This window comes from Macaca nemestrina, chromosome 19 (assembly GCF_043159975.1).
Source record: "Macaca nemestrina isolate mMacNem1 chromosome 19, mMacNem.hap1, whole genome shotgun sequence".
Taxonomy (NCBI): domain Eukaryota; kingdom Metazoa; phylum Chordata; class Mammalia; order Primates; family Cercopithecidae; genus Macaca; species Macaca nemestrina.
In genome coordinates this window covers 74,009,207-74,025,160 of record NC_092143.1, presented here as the reverse complement: position 1 = coordinate 74,025,160, position 15,954 = coordinate 74,009,207, and the positions used below count along the sequence as shown (strand labels likewise).

General features: G+C 41.8%; 1 protein-coding gene across 2 annotated transcripts in view; it reads left to right on the top strand.

Moving 5' to 3' along the window:
- Positions 1-15,954, top strand: part of LOC105478822 (myomesin 1) — a 178,900-nt gene that overhangs the window by 12,743 nt on the left and 150,203 nt on the right. For both annotated transcript variants that reach the window (XM_011736457.3, XM_011736454.3), the window contains exon 2: positions 8,558-8,667. In XM_011736457.3, coding sequence (XP_011734759.2) covers positions 8,558-8,667 — 110 coding nt within the window. The remainder of the gene's footprint in view (positions 1-8,557; positions 8,668-15,954) is intronic.

Here is a 15,954-nt window from a genome sequence, read left to right as displayed (position 1 = left end):
GAGGATGTATTGAGATGACATGGTATATATTTGTGGATAGGAAAGCCAGAACAAGATAAAGTGAGAATGATGGAAAAAACAATATTAAAAATATGTCGGGCCAGGCACAGTGGCTTACACCTGTAATCCCAGCACTTTGGGAGGCTGAGGAGGGAGAATTGCTTGAGGCCAGGAGCTTGAGACCAGCCTGGGCAACCCAGCATGACACCCCCGTCTCTTAAAAAAAAAAAAAATTAAAAGAGATACTGACAGAGTTTTCTGAAACTGAAAGACAGTCAAAATTTTTCATTCACATGGAGAGTGTACTTTGAATATCAAGCAGAAAAAATAAAATATATAAAATCTATAGTAAGTTCTATCACAATGAAGCTGCAGAACATGCAGGGTAAAAGGGAAATGGTAAAAGCTGCCAGAAAAAAGGGAGTGTCTACAATGGGACAATAATTAGGCTGGCAGCGTGCTTTCCTGTAGCAACCATGCAGGCTGAAGGTGGGGCAGCAATAGCTTCAAAATGCTGCGAGAAGCGCCGCCCACTCCTTACTGTGTGTGGACTGGGTGTGGCACACTGGCAACTCTCCCTGAACGACTCTGGATGCTGGTCTCCCTAGAATCTCTTGGGTCTAAAGATTGATCTTCTTACCTCCTATAATTCCTGAGGTGGATAACTAACTAGGGGGTCACAAAATTAATTCCACAATCTTGTAGCATGTCCTGAATAGATGTTCTGACAATGAACGTTTCCAGCTTTTGGGACATCTCCCACAATTCTAAAATAACAGGAATGTCATGCTGAACATCCTAGTACAGTGAACAATGTTACATAATTTGGGATTTTCCTCTGCTGTTTCATGTATGTTTGACTTGCTTCCCAAACTGGCTTGTAAACATATATTACTTTTACATTAGCTAAGTAGAAATTTTTCAATGTATACTTTTAACAATGATAATAAACATTATATTCTTCTTCTTTATTGAGCACGTCCTATGAGCCAAGCTCTCTGCAAAGTGTTTTATTCACATTACCTCTCATTAACATTAGCTGCAAGGTAATGACTGTCACCTCCATTTTACAGATGAGTGAGCTGAAGCTTAGCGAGGTCAGTGACCTGTCCGGGATCAGATTCTGGGTAAGAGGAAAAGGCAGGAATATGACACATGTCTGTTATAACTTCAAAGCCTGACCTTTCAGCCTCTATGCTATATTAATCGGTGAAACATAGTAACTATTGATAAGAATGACTGTGTTAATCATTTGGAGTGGGAATATTTACTTGGAATGTTGACTTTTTTGTTGTTGTTCTTCCCAGAAAAAGTGTCTCTATGGTCTCTTGCAGAATTTCCAGCAAGGCCTAATTCCACGGAAATCAGTGCCTCTACTTTCCCAGCCACCTGTAGATGTATTATGACTTTTGATTGAGTTCTTCTTTCCTCTGGAGAAGGAACGGTAGATGAATCTGCGGACAGTTTCCATTCATATGACTTGTCAGCATTGAACACATAACCCCTCTTTTTGCATTACCTCGCAGAGTGTGCGGGGCTTTACCAGGGTCTATTCTTCAGTGTCCTGCCATGTGCTACACAGTTCATTATTTGCTTGAGGAAGAAGGGTAAGCCCTGATAGTAAGGGGGTAAGGGGACATGCTTCCCAAGAGTCACTTACTCTGTTTGTACTCTCAGTACCTTGCAGAGTGCTAGCCAAGTCATGTGTGCTTAGTAAAACCTCAGTTAAATCTATAAACTTTAAGAACTTTGGAACAAAAGTAGTAGAAAAAGTAAGGGAGTTTTAGCAAGTGGATAAATGACAAAAGTATCCTGTGTTGAAACTCTACCAGATGAATGTTGTTACCAAACTTCCGTATGGTCTGCTAGGTCCAGAAAGACATTTTTGTGGTACGTAGGTAATAGAAGTGGCCAGATTAGCCATAGACAGATCTTGTTTAGCTATAAAGGCACAATAAAAACTATTGTCCAAGGCAGGGGAGAACAATGCATAAAATCTTTAATATATCTATACTAGTTCTTACAGTAATTCTTTCTATTTTATGCCCTTTCCATTATAAAATGCTCATTAGGGTCCATGCCTTAGCATGACTTTAAAACACTACAAAGTAACAAAATTTCAAACCTCCAGATCAGATGATGCTATGTTTAAAAACAGGAAAATTGGCCAAGGAATGAAAAATATTAATAGAAATAAATTTAAAACTACAGTGCTCACCACATGATTTTCCAATGGTGACAGATATTATTTATGAAATACAGCTGGAAAATAGATTATTAAAACTGAAAAATATAAACATATAATTAATTTCACATAGCATATATCACAATTAATTGCAGGTGAATTATAGGTAAGCATAGAACATAAAGCATAATACGTTGAATAGAATTGTGTAAGTGTCCTTGTTGGGAAGAATAATAAATATTTTTAAAAATGGCTTTAACTAAGGTATTATTAGAACACAATAAACTACACATATTTAAACTGTACCCAGTGACAAAGTTTAATATATGTATACACTTGTGAAACCATCATCACAATCAAGATAATAACACACCCATCACCCCAGAGTGCTCTCAGGCTCCACTGTGTCCCATTGCTCCCAACTCTTCCCACCTGTTCCCTCCCCCAGACCCACACAACCACTGATCTGCTTTCTGTTACTATCGTTTGCATGAATGTAAGTTTTTGACTGGTGAAGTGGTTATTGATTATATGATGGATGGTTCTACTTTGTTTTTTGTTTTTGTTTTTTCCCCGAGATGGAGTCTCACTCTGTTGCCCAGGCTGGAGTACAATGGCGCCATCTCGGCTCACTGCAAGCTCCGCCTCCAAGATTCAAGCAATTCTTGTGCCTCAGCCTCTCAAGCAGCTGGAATTACAGGAGCGTGCCACAACCCCCAGCTAATTTTTGTATTTTTAGTTGAGACGAGGTTTCGCCATATTGGCCAGGCTGGTCTCGAACTCCTGACCTCAGGTGATCCTCCCGCCTTGGCCTCCCAAAGTGCTGGGATTACAGATGTGAGTCGCTGCTCCTGGCCAGGTTCTACTTTTAAAAAGCCAAAATGTAATGAAAAAAAGCAAGGAAAGAACTGAAATGGAAACTCTTTGTGATAAATGACAAGTAAAAGCTTAATATCCACACTAGCAAACATTTAATAGAAAGAATATTTTATTTTGGTTTATTTGATTGCAAAGAACAGGGACAGTCCAGTGGTTCATGCCTGTAATCCCAGCACTTTCGGAGGCCGAGGCTAGTGGATCGTGAGGTCAAGAGATCGAGACCATCTGGCCAACATGGTGAAACCCCGTCTCTACTAAAAATACAAAAATTAGCTGGGCGTGGTGGCACACTCCTGTAGTCCCTGCTACTGGGGAGGCTGAGGCAGGAGAATCGCTTGAACCCAGGAGGCAGAGGTTGCAGTGAGCCGAGATTGTGCCATTGCACTCCAGCCTGGGCAACAAGAGCGAAATTCCGTCTAAAAAAAAAAACAAAAAAAAAAGGATGCATATTTTAGGAATACACATGACTGGATTACTGCTGAAAACAGAGGTAACTTGAAGGCTTGGCTCTTCAGGTTTTCTCTCAAGGGTCTCATGGGCCAAATGTTTGTTCTCCAATTGCACCTCTGCTTCTTTAAGCCCATCTGTTTTGTTTGCCCCCTACCACCTATCTTTCTCCGCTAACTTTAATTTGCAGTCCCTCATAATTTCAGCGTGCCGTGGCTCATCTGATTCCAAATACACCCGTGGCATACCTTGATTCAGCCTCTTTGACTTTCGTTCCTTCTATTAAGTGTATTGACACTCAGTCTTTTCAAATTCAAGTTCTCACGGGAGGAGTGTGATTGGCTTGGCTCGCCTTTTTGGCCCAGGCCATTCACTGTTACCTTTGGATCTGAAATGACCGATCACCTAAGATCAAAAAGTAGGGTCACCTGGTTCTAAATATCAGTAGGGCAGCTTTCCTCAGGAAGGGGTATGAGTAGTGCAGGCATTGAGTGCTTTTCTGTCTAGCAAAGAGAATGGTGCTTGAGAGACAGCTGGAACTGGATTCAAATCCCAGCTCTATTATTTAGTAGCCGTGTCACTTTGGGGTACTTGCCTAACCTCTCTGAGCCTTAGGTTTTTTGTACTGGTGGAAGGTGTCCAAGTTCTTGGCATTGTGAACAAAGAATTGGACAAAATGCACAAAGCAAGGAAAGAATGAAGCAACAAAAGCAGAGATTTATTGAAAATGAAAGTATACTCCATATGGTGGGAGCAGCCCAAGCAAGCAACTCAAGAGGCAAGTTACAGAATTTTCTGGGGTTTAAATACCCTCTAGAGGTTTCCCATTGGTTACTTGGTGTACAGGTGTACCCCCTATGTAAAGGAAGTACTGGCCTGGAATCAGTCTGATTGATTGCAGGAGGGGGCCAATCAGAGTCTGAAGCAAAGTTACAAAGTTACACCCTATGCAAAGGTCTGATTGGTTGCAGAAAGTGACCAATCAGAGGCTGAAATGAAGTTACAACGTTATAGTACTATGCAAATGAAAACTTGGCCGGCAACCAGCCTGATTGTCTCCCAGAGGGGACAAATCAGAGGCACTTTCAAGTTTTCATCTGCCACTCAGAAAATGGGAGGTTGCAAAGGGATTAGCCTCTGGTCCTTTTCTTACCTGGGCATGGAACGTTGGGGTTTTCTTTGTGATTGAGTTCTAGGAAGTCAGCATGAATTCGGCCTTAGGTTCCCTGCCTCCAGACCCTGTTCTCCTGCCTCATTTTCATTTTAACTTGGGAATAATAACTGCCTTGAAGAAATTTTGTAACAAATATATAAAATAATATCTGTAAAGCTCTGGTATAGTATCTAGCACACAATAGGTCTCAATAATGATAGCTATTTTATTATCACATTAACAGATTAATAATGATCTCAGGAAAAAGATACCTCACACAAGAGGGAAGCCAAATAGTGGGATAACATTTAAGGACATGGTCAGCCTCACAATTTTTTAAACGCATTTGAGAATAGCTATGAGATACATCTCACTTTTTTTTTTTTTTTTTTTTTTTTTTTTTTTTTTTTTTTGAGACGGAGTTTCACTCTTGTTGCCCAGGATGGAGTGCAATGGTGCAATCTCGGCTCACCACAACCTCCGCCTCCTGGGTTGATTCTCCATTCTCCTGCCTCAGCATCCTGAGTAGCTGGGATTACAGGTATGTGCCACCATGCCCGGCTAATTTTGTACTTTTAATGGAGACAGGTTTTCTCCATGTTGGTCAGGCTGATCTTGAACTCTCGACCTCAGGTGATCCACCTGCCTTGACCTCCCAAAGTGCTGGGATTACAGGTGTGAGCCACCACACCCGGCCACATCTCACTTCTGTTAAACTTGCTAAAATAAACTAAAATTAACCATTCCAATATTGATGGGACAATGAGGAAAGAGTACATTCATATTTGGTTGATGGCATTATACATTAGCCTAATTATTCCAAATAGCAATCTCATAAAACATACCCTCCAATTCATAGTACCTTCTGGGCAAATACTTCCCAAGGAGGTAGTTAAAAAGGAATACTTCTATTTGTACAAAATATTTATAGCTTTCTTTTTAATTCAGGCTTTCATCCTTTTCGAACTGAAAGAGACCTAAGAAGTTATTTTTTTTTCTCTTGGGTTGCATGTTAGAATCATTTCGGAGCTTTCAAAAAACACTGATGTTCATGTCTCATGCCAGAAATATGGAGTTAATAGTCCTAGAATATGGCCTAGGCCTGAGTACGGTTTAAAAGCTCCTCAGGTGATACTAATGTACAGCCAGGAAGGAAAACCACTCTTCCAATCCCACTCTATTAGGGGATCTATGAATAAACAAGAGCCAGAGAGGCTGAAAGCCCTCTCAGAAGAAGTCACAGAGAGGTGATAAAAGAGCTGGATTGAACTAAAGATGCTCCAAGTGCCTGCTTCCAGCTTCTAGTCCTGGTGAATGACTGGAAATTTCCAGGTGCTCAACACTTAGAGACCAGGTAACAAATTATAGCAGAGCAATACAACACATTCATTCATTGTTATTGAAAGGACAACTGTGGACAGGGTAGGACATTGGTGAGAACCAAGTGTGATACTGGTGTCTCCATTACTGCCCCTCATAGAGAGACAGCAACTGTTCCTAGCTGAAAGGATTGAATCCTCGTGGGTGCCCTTATCTCCTCCTCCAACATCTCTGTTGTGGAGGGTGAGGTTATCAGTGTCCAGGACTGCTGAATGATGGGCTGTCTGTGCTGAGCAGTGATGAACTAGCAAGAGTTCATTTTTAAAAACTGTGATGAAGTATGTATAGCATAAAATTTACCGCTTTAACCATTTGTAAGTATACAGTTTCTCTGGCATTAAGTACATTCACATTGTTTTGCATCCATCACCACTACCCATCTCCAGAACTTTTTCATCATCCCCAGCTGAAACTTCATACCCATTAAACATTAACTCCTAATTCCTCCCACCCTGCCACCTCAGACCCTGGTTGCTATTACTCCACTTCCTCTCTCTATAAATTCAACTATCGCAGGTACCTCATATAAGTGGGATCATGCAGTATCTGTTCTTTGTGTCTGGCTTATTTCACTTAGCATAGCGTCTCCAAGTTTAAAAGGCCATTTAAAAAAATAAATTATCCTCTTTCTCTCTGCTCCCCTGTTCTTTCCACCAAATGTCCTTTTCCTTCCAGGTTGAGGACCACCTATCCCTTCTATCAATCCTGGCTTACCCATTCTAGTGTACTCTGCCTTTTTCCTCTTCCTTTAAAGCTTAGTGTTATCTAGTGAGCAAGATAGGAAACGCTAGCTCTGCAAGCTCGTATGTGAGACTGCAAAGTCTGAAGGGTGGTTTTGTTTTGTTCTTGCATCTTCATTTCTGCTTCAGTGTGGACTGAGGGAAGAAAAGAGACTGTTGGGGAATGAGAGAGAAAGAGGACAACAGAATATAATCACATTTATACTTGGAAATGTAGACCTGTCTCACATGAAAAAATGGTATCTACATTATTTTAGAAATTGTAGAAGTAGAATTTCATCAGAAATGCTTTGTTTTTATTTATGAGGAAATGTTGCACACTGTTAAGCATATTAACTCTGGATCTGAATTATCTGAATTTGAATCCTAGCTCTAATACTTTTTAGTTGTGTGTTCTAGAGCAAATAACTGAATTTCTCTATACTTTAGTTTTTGTTTTGCTTTTTTTTGTTTTGTCTCACTCTGTCGCCCAGGCTGGAGGACAGTGGCATGATCATAGCTCACTGCAGCCTCGACCTCCTGGGCTCAAGCAATTGTCTTGCCTCAGCCTCTTAAGTAGCTGGGACTACAGGCACATGCAATCACACCCAGCTAATTTTTTGTATTTCTTGTAGAGATGGAGTTTTGCCATGTTGCCCAGGCTGGTCTTAAACTCCTAAGCTCAAGCAATTAGCCTACCTTGGCCTCCCAAAGTGCTGGGATTACAGGCATGAACCACCATGCCCATCCTGGTCAGTGCTTTGGTGTTTCATTCGGTTAAATAAGGAAAAATAGATTTTAAGTTTTAAGATTTAAGTTAGCATTATTCATAATAGCCTCAAACCAGGCATAATGCAAATGTCCGTTAGTTGATGAATGGAAAAACACAATGTAGTCTATCTTTCAATGAAACACTTCTTAGCAATAAAAAGAAACAACCTGCCAAATCACACACCACCCCAGACGAAACTCAAAAACATCTTGCCAAGAAACCAGACACAAAAGACTACATATGGTAGGATTCCATTTGTGTGAAATTTCTAGAAAAAGCTGAACTGTTGAGACAGAGGTCAGTGGTGGCCTCGGGCATGCGTGGGGCCCAGGATTCACTGCAGACAAGCCTGAGGAAACCTTTCTGGGTGATGGAAGTGTTTTAAAACTGGATTTTGGTGATAGTTGTGTTTTAAAACCGGATTTTGCACTCATAGGTGGGAATTGAACAATGAGATCACATGGACTCAGGAAGGGGAACATCACACACCGGGGCCTATCATGGGGAGGGGGGTGGGGGGAGGGATTGCATTGGGAGTTATACCTGATGTAAATGACGAGTTGATGGGTGCAGCACACCAACATGGCACAAGTATACATATGTAACAAACCTGCACGTTATGCACATGTACCCTAGAACTTAAAGTATAATAATAATAAATAAATTTAAAAAAAAAAAAAAAAGAAAAGTTAACCTATAAAAAAAAAAAAAAAAAAAAAAACCGGACTTTGGTGATGGTTGCACAATGTAAAAATTGACTAAACCTCACTAAACTTTACTCTTAAAATGGATTAATTTATGGTGTGTCAGTTTTATTGCTATAAACTTATAAACTGTTAAAAGGAAATTCGAAATGAATTGAAACTGGAGACTCAGATTCTGGTTCTTACTTTTAAAGGAAAAAAAAAAACATATTGTTTTTGTAAAAATAACACACAGTCATTGTTGGGAGACAATTCTCCACGGGTCTCTTGTGTTTCAGCACATGTTTCAAGCGAAACTCTGGCTCTCCTTTGTTCCAGCCTGTTTCTGCAGACTTTGAAGACAGAGGAAGTATCTCCAGCCAGAGCAAAAGGCAGACACGCTTACTATCCCGTGTAACAAGAATATCTCCCTCTGCGGCAAAGGGCAGGTAAGCTGAATGCTCATGATGAAACAGTCAGGTGCTCTAAAGTCAAGATTTTTCTTCTGTAATGCAGCCCACCGTGACTGCAGGTGTCACCTGGTCTTTATCACGTTGTCCTGTGGGAACATGGGGATTGGGGGCTGGCAAACCAGTGAAGAATATGCTGACACTCAGTCACTGCTCTTGCTGTCAGGAGTAAAGCTCTTTGTCTTGTGTCTTCTGTTAACACCCATGAAACTGTAGCAGGCTCACTTTTTAGCTTGCACGTAGAGTAAAATCTCTGACTCCTGGGTTCTTGTTTTAAAGAATTGTGGTAAAATATACATAACATTAAATTTACCATTTTAGCCATTTTAGGGATACAGTTCAGTGGCAGTAAGTACATTTACAATGTTGTATAACTATCACCATTACACATCTCTAGAGCTTTTTAAAAATTAATTAATTTATTTTTTGAGATGGAGTCTCACACAGCCCCTTGGGCTAGAGTGCAGTGGCTCGATCTCAGCTCACTGCAATCTCCGCATGCTGGGTTCAAGCGATTCTCCTGCCTCAGCCTCCCGAGTAGCTGGGATTACAGGCGTCTGCCACCACGCCCAGATAATTTTTTTGTATTTTTAGTAAAAACCGGGTTTCACCATGTTGGCCAGGCTGGTCTTGAACTCCTGACCTTGTGATTCGCCCGCCTTGGTCTCCCAAAGTGCTGGGATTACAGGTGTGAGCCACCGCGCCCAGCTCACATTGCTCTAAAGCTTTTTAATCATTCCATGTTGAAACTCTACCCATTAAGCGATACTCCTCATTACCCCCTTTCCCTAGCCCCTGGCAACCACTGTTCTACTTTCTCTATAAACTCAACTACTCTAGGTACCTCATATAAGTGGAATGATACACTATTTGTCCTTGTGTGACTGGCTTGTTTCACTTTGCATAATGTCTTCAGAGTTTATCCATGTTGTAGTGTGTGTCAGGATTTCATTCCTTTTTAAGGCTGAATAATATTCCGTTGTATGTATATACCTTCACAGTTCTTGATGCTAATTATATCTTTAAATCAAGTAAAAAAAATACAAACAAGAAAGTTAAAAAAAAAAAAAAAGAAAGAAAGCATCTCATCATTTGGAAGTCATTATAATTCCAAATATCTATTTATGAATAGACAGAAAAACAGGTAGAGACAAAAAATGTTAGAAAATGGGCTTTGGGGTCTTGCTTTCTAATACTCACCTCCAGCTCCCTGGCCCGGACTATAGGTGCAGGCAGTTTTCTGGCTTAGGGGTTTGTCCCACTCCCAGAATCTACCCACCAGCTCCTGAGCCTCACAGGCAGGTTAAGAGGGGCTTGCAGCAGTTGGCCTCCCCACAGCTGAACAGCTGATCCCTGGCCACACTGACTCCTAGCCCTTGCTTTTCCCATCTCTAAGGAGTCCCTATGTCCTGAGGAGTTGTCCTATGCCACATTTCCCAGTTTTCCTCATTCAGTAATTCTTTATTAAAGGCCTGTTGTGGGTCAGGAGCTTTGCTAGGTACTGGGAGCACCTAGCCATAGAGATCCCACTCCTACCAGTGACTATCACTGTGCAGAGACAGAAAAGTAAACACATAAATACTACAAGACAAAATTCCCATCCTAGTGGAAGTAGGGAAGTCTCCCGGAAGGAGATGGCACAGGGTGTTGAAGGAGCGGGGTGAAGGTAGTGAGGAAGTGTGCGTGTGCTGGCAGGGCTGAGAGGAGCAACAGGTGTGAGGGAACCGGGGCACTGGAGTCCTGGAGTTTGAGGGCTTGCAAGGAATTACCTGTGGTTGAAACTCAGGAGGCAGGCAGGGGAATGGAGAGGGGCGGAGCTGGAGAATTACGGAGGCTCATAGGGTGAAGATGCTCTCATGCCATGCTGAGGAGGCCACCTGGGGAAGAACAGGCAGTGAGGAGCCATTGGAAGGTATGAAGCAGAAGAGGACATAGTGAGCTCTGTCTGAATGCATTCTCCCTTTGTCATAGCGACAGTCCACATTCTGTCCTCAATCCCAGTGCCTGGTTTACTGCAGCACTTCTACTCTCCATCCAGTGCACCCTTCATGCTGGCGAATGAATGGAACACGACATTCCTTAGGTCTTCAGCAAATCCCACATAATGCATGCATTAGGGTTACAAATGAACAGATTCATGAAATGGAATTTTGATTCTCCAGTAGTTTGATTCTAGTTCTAGTTGCTAATGCCATTACGTGAAAATACTGATGGGGCCATCTGTCTTCTCAAAGTGCAAGATTTTGAAATTGTGTCGTATTTCTGGAAATTCAAACACAACATTTACTGACAATCACTGGTGAATGATGAAAGGGCAATATTTCAGTCTAAGTCAACCCAATTCCTGACAGACACAGGAAAGCAAAAAGATTAACCAGCCTTGGCTGCCTGACCTGTTCTTTGTCCTCAGCCGTAACACAGCATGCAGACCATTCTTCATTAACCAGAGCGGGGCAGGGAAGGGCATGGTAGGAGGAGGGTGTGAATCAGCATAACCACAGTCAACTTTCCGTGGCCTTGGGACATACTAAATGTGGCTAAGGCTGGACTCTGGACATGTTCGGCATTTAAGACGCTGCCCATTCATCCTGACTCTGCTCTCCTTCACCTCCATAAAGGGTAGTCTAGGGAGAGAGGTGCCAAGCCTTTGTTCTGGGGTCTGGGGCTCTGGAAGAGGCCAAGATCACTCCTCCCCCTCTGTATTGGGAGCTTCAACAAAGGCCACTTGCTATCCCCCGCCTTTGGTTTATAGGGAAGTATGTTATCAGCTTCTACTCAATTATCTAACAATTCAAGGGCCAGGTGCACCTTAACAAATAAAGGGCTTCCCTCCTCCTGTGAACAGGGGAAGAAGGTTCAGATGGGCAAAATGAACTTCTTTGATGCAGGAAGGAATTGAGAAGAGAGAATATGGGCGACTAATGAAGAATAAAAAGTAATCCCAGGCCGGGCGCGGTGGCTCACGCCCGTAATCCCAGCACTCTGGCAGGCCGAGGCGGGAGGATCACAAGGTCAGGAGATGGAGGCCATCCTGGCTAACACGGCGAAACCCCACCTCTACTAAAAATACAAAAAAAATTAGCTGGGTGTGGTGGTGGGCGCCTGTAGTCCCAGCTACTTGAGAGGCTGAGGCAGGAGAATGGCGTGAACCTGAGAGGCGGAGCTTGCAGTGAGCCGAGATAGTGCCACTGCACTCCAGCCTGGGCGACAAAGCGAGACTCCGTCTCAAAATAATAATAATAATAATAATAATAATAATAATAGGCCGGGCACGGTGGCTCACGCCTGTAATCCCAGCACTTTGGAAGGCCGAGGTGAGTGGATCACAAGGTCAGGAGTTCAATACCAACTTGGCCAAGATGGTGTAACCCTGTCTCTACTAAAAATACAAAAAAAAAAATTAGCCAGGCGTGGTGGCGGGCGCCTGCAATCCCAGCTATTCAGGACACTGAGGCAGAGAATTGCTTGAACCCAAGAGGTGGAGGTTGCAGTGAGCTGAGATTATACCGCTGCACCCAAGCCTGGGCAGACAGAGTGAGTCTCCATCTCAAACAACAACAACAACAACAACAAATAACCAAACAACAAAAAATAATAATAATAATTCCATTTACATAACCATGAGTGGAGCATTTCACAAAAACCAAGACCACTGTGGAATTATGTTTGTGCTTCCTAATGGCTTGGAGTCTAGTCTAGAGGACAGGGTAATAGGCAAAGATCTGACTAAGGCTTGGGCCCTGTCCCACCACTTGCCTACTACCAGTTCTGCACCATGGCAGGCATGCCCTCTTCCAGGGCTGGGCTTAACCCAGCACTTCTTCCCCCATCCACAACTGGGAAGGGAGCTCACAGGGGCCCCTCACAGTCTGTGGATTCTGATGCCAGATGTCAACTGCACTGGCCTTAATTTTGCCATTGCCCAGATACACTCAACATTCAAACTAGATCTAATTTTAGATTTAGATCTAATTTTATGTCAGGCGCAGTAGCTCATGCCTGTAATCCCAGAACTTTGGGAGGCTGAGGGAGGCTTGAGGTCAGAAGTTTGAGGCCAACCTGGCAAACATGGCAAAACCCACTAAAAATACAAAAATTAGCCGGGTGTCAAGGCAGGCTCCTGTAGTCCCAGCTACTCGGAGGCTGAGGCAGGAGAATCTCTTGAACCTGGGAAGCGGAGGTTGCAGTGAGCTGAGATTGTGCCATTGCACTCCAGCCTGGGCGACAGGGCAAGCCTGTGTCTCAAAAACAAAACAAAACAAAACTAATTTTAGTTTTAGTTCACCTAGTTTAGATCTAGTTCATTTAATAGCTAGATGAAATTTGGCTTCTGATAAGAGTCCTAGGCCCCACCCTCCAGCCACTCCCACACTCACCACTGGCTCTGCTTCCCTCCATCTCCCCCACTCATCACACACAAAGACTTAAAAGAAACAATAACATACTGAAATATCTTTCTGGATTATTTTCAGCATAGTAGGGATTAAAGTCATAAAATGACACTCTCAGGGAGGAGTATTTCAGATGTGAGCCAGCAGGTAGAAGCAGAATTTTTGGATCAAGGAGGCTTTGTTTTATTCTTCCCACAAATTGCTCCGCACAGAATGCTGCTAATCTGCTTATGAGCAAAGCAAGAATAGAACAGTTACTTTGTGGATTGATAGCACAGGTTATTAGAGCTGGAAAGCACCTTAGTGATCATCTGGCTCGAAGCCCTTTAGTTTACAGATGAGAAAATGGAGCTTCAGAGAGGTGAAATGATTTTTCAAAGTTAATAAACAACAGGACTAGATGCCAAATATGGTGTCTTTCTATTTTAGTGTTGCCTATAAATTAGGCAACACTGAGGTAGGAAGGATACAGCAAATTTACAGCTTTCAAAAGAGCTCACTGAACAATTTATTTAAGCCTTTCCTTCCGTGGAAAGCATCTCCATTGAAGAAATATTGCTTAGAATTTGGAAATCCCTGTTTCTGGGGCCAGTGTCAGTCATTTTTGCTTCCCCATATGTAGCATAGTGCTTTGCACAGTAGATTTGCTCCCTTAATCCCTTTATCCCTTTATTCTTTTTTCTTTTTCTTTTTCTTTTTTTGAGACGGAGTCTTGCTCTGTCACCCAGGCTGGAGCGCCATCTCGGCTCACTGCAGCCTCCGACTCCTGGGCTCAAGCAATTCTCCCTCCTCAGCTTCCCAGAGTAGCTGGGATTACAGGTGCGCACCACCACACCCAGCTAATTTTTATATTTTTAGTAGAGATGAGGTTTCACCATGTTGGCCAGGCTCATCTCAAACTCCTGATCTCAAGTGATCCACCGGCCGCGGCCTCCCAAAGTGCTGGGATTACAGGTGTGAGCCACCACACTGGCTAATCCCTATCTTTTAAAGGAGAGGGATTCTTTTTGTGTTTGCTTTGTACAGCTATAAAAACTAATCACATACTCCTCTGTGCTGTGTCCATCATTTCATCATTCACCTATCACACTGTAACATAAATAGTCTTATGTAATTTTTGTCTACCCAACAAAGACAAAGGGCTCTAATCCATCACTTTAGTGGCTACTTTGAGGGCATGAATTAGTTACTTTTGTATACTAGGACATAGTACAATGCCTGATATCTTACAGGTTTTCAATAAATGCTTTATCAACTGACTTGAGTAAATGTGGGCCTTTTTGTATATTATTGATGCATGAGTTTTATTTGTTAACTAAAACCAGCAAGTTAAGAAAAAATGTTCTTCATTTCAGTTGGAGTTTAATTTGTGTTTGTTTCCATTATATTTAATTAATGAAGACTATTTCTTTTGTTTATTCGCTCGTGTATAGATTTGTGCTAACTACCTAGTCTATAAAACAAAAATGAGCTGGAAAATTGATAGGTGGCTAAATACAATTCATACATTTATTTTGGCTTTTAGGACACACTATTGTTAGTTAAACTCATCACTTCACACTTATAAAAATATTAATGCATTTATAGTTAGTTGGAAGAGAGAATGTATCTACTTTAAAACTGTTTTTGAAAACTGGCTATAATTCTGGAAGCAAATATTTTCTGAAGTTTCTAGGCTTATATACTTTTTAAAAAGTGTTTTTTACATTAGATGGTTTTCTGGGAAATTTGAAATTAACCACTGGTTAGCATTCCATTAAGTTTTCAGGATAATTACAAATCTGTAAGTGTATAATGAGTAAGAGTAATTGACTAGAGTCCACATCTGTAAAGGAATCATAACTAAGTTACAATAATTGATTCATATGAGCCCAAGTTTTTCTTCTTTAGTTTTATTATCCAGTACATCACCATATGTAATTTATTATGTAGCTAGTTGTAATTCAGATAAATTTGCTGTTAGAAAAACCTGAATCTAGATGATACCACAGCAGAAAGATCACTTAGGAGATTCTCCTGGGTCTAGCTCATGCTTCTTTTGTCTAAACTTATTTTATATTTGTTTGGAATAAACTCTGGCTTTCACAGGGATCCTGAGTATCAATGAATCAATGATAATATTTTAGTTTTTCCATAGTGTGTGTGGTGTGGACTTTTCCCATTTTTGTATTTTTAACAAGGATGAAAGTTCAGTAAATATTTAAATGTATTGATACTTGTAGCCAGTACATTCTGACCTGATAAATTATTGTCTGTTACATAAGAAACATAAATGGAACTCTTCTTCTGTAACAGTTCTTCCTTCTAATGGACAGTACTGGCACATGGTACTCTCTATCAACATAACTGTGTGTTTGTGCACACACACACATACACACAAACAGGCATACACACACAGTTAAATGGTTGAGAGGCAGCACAGTGTGATATATAGGAGGCTATGCTCTGTGTGGAACAGTGCTGGGTTCCATCCTCTGTCACATTCTGGTTGTGTGACTTTAAGGATGCTAATCTCTCTGAATCTCAATTTTTTTTTGTTTCTTTTTGAGACAAGGTCTCTCGCTCTGTTGCTCAGGCTGGAGTGCAGTGGTGTGATCTTGGCTCACTGCAACCTCGACCTCCCCAGGCTCAAGCAATTCTCCCACCTCAGCCTCCCGAGTAGGTGGGACTACAGGCATATGCCACAACACCTGGCTAATGTTTGTACTTTTTGTAGAGATGGGGTTTCACCATGTTGCCCAGGATGGTCTCGAACTCCTGAGTTCAAGCAATCTGCCTGCCTTGACCTCCCAAAGTGCTGGGATTACAGGTGTAAGCCACCATGTTTGGCTGTAAATCTCAGTTTCTTAATCCATAAAATGTTTTCATGATATTC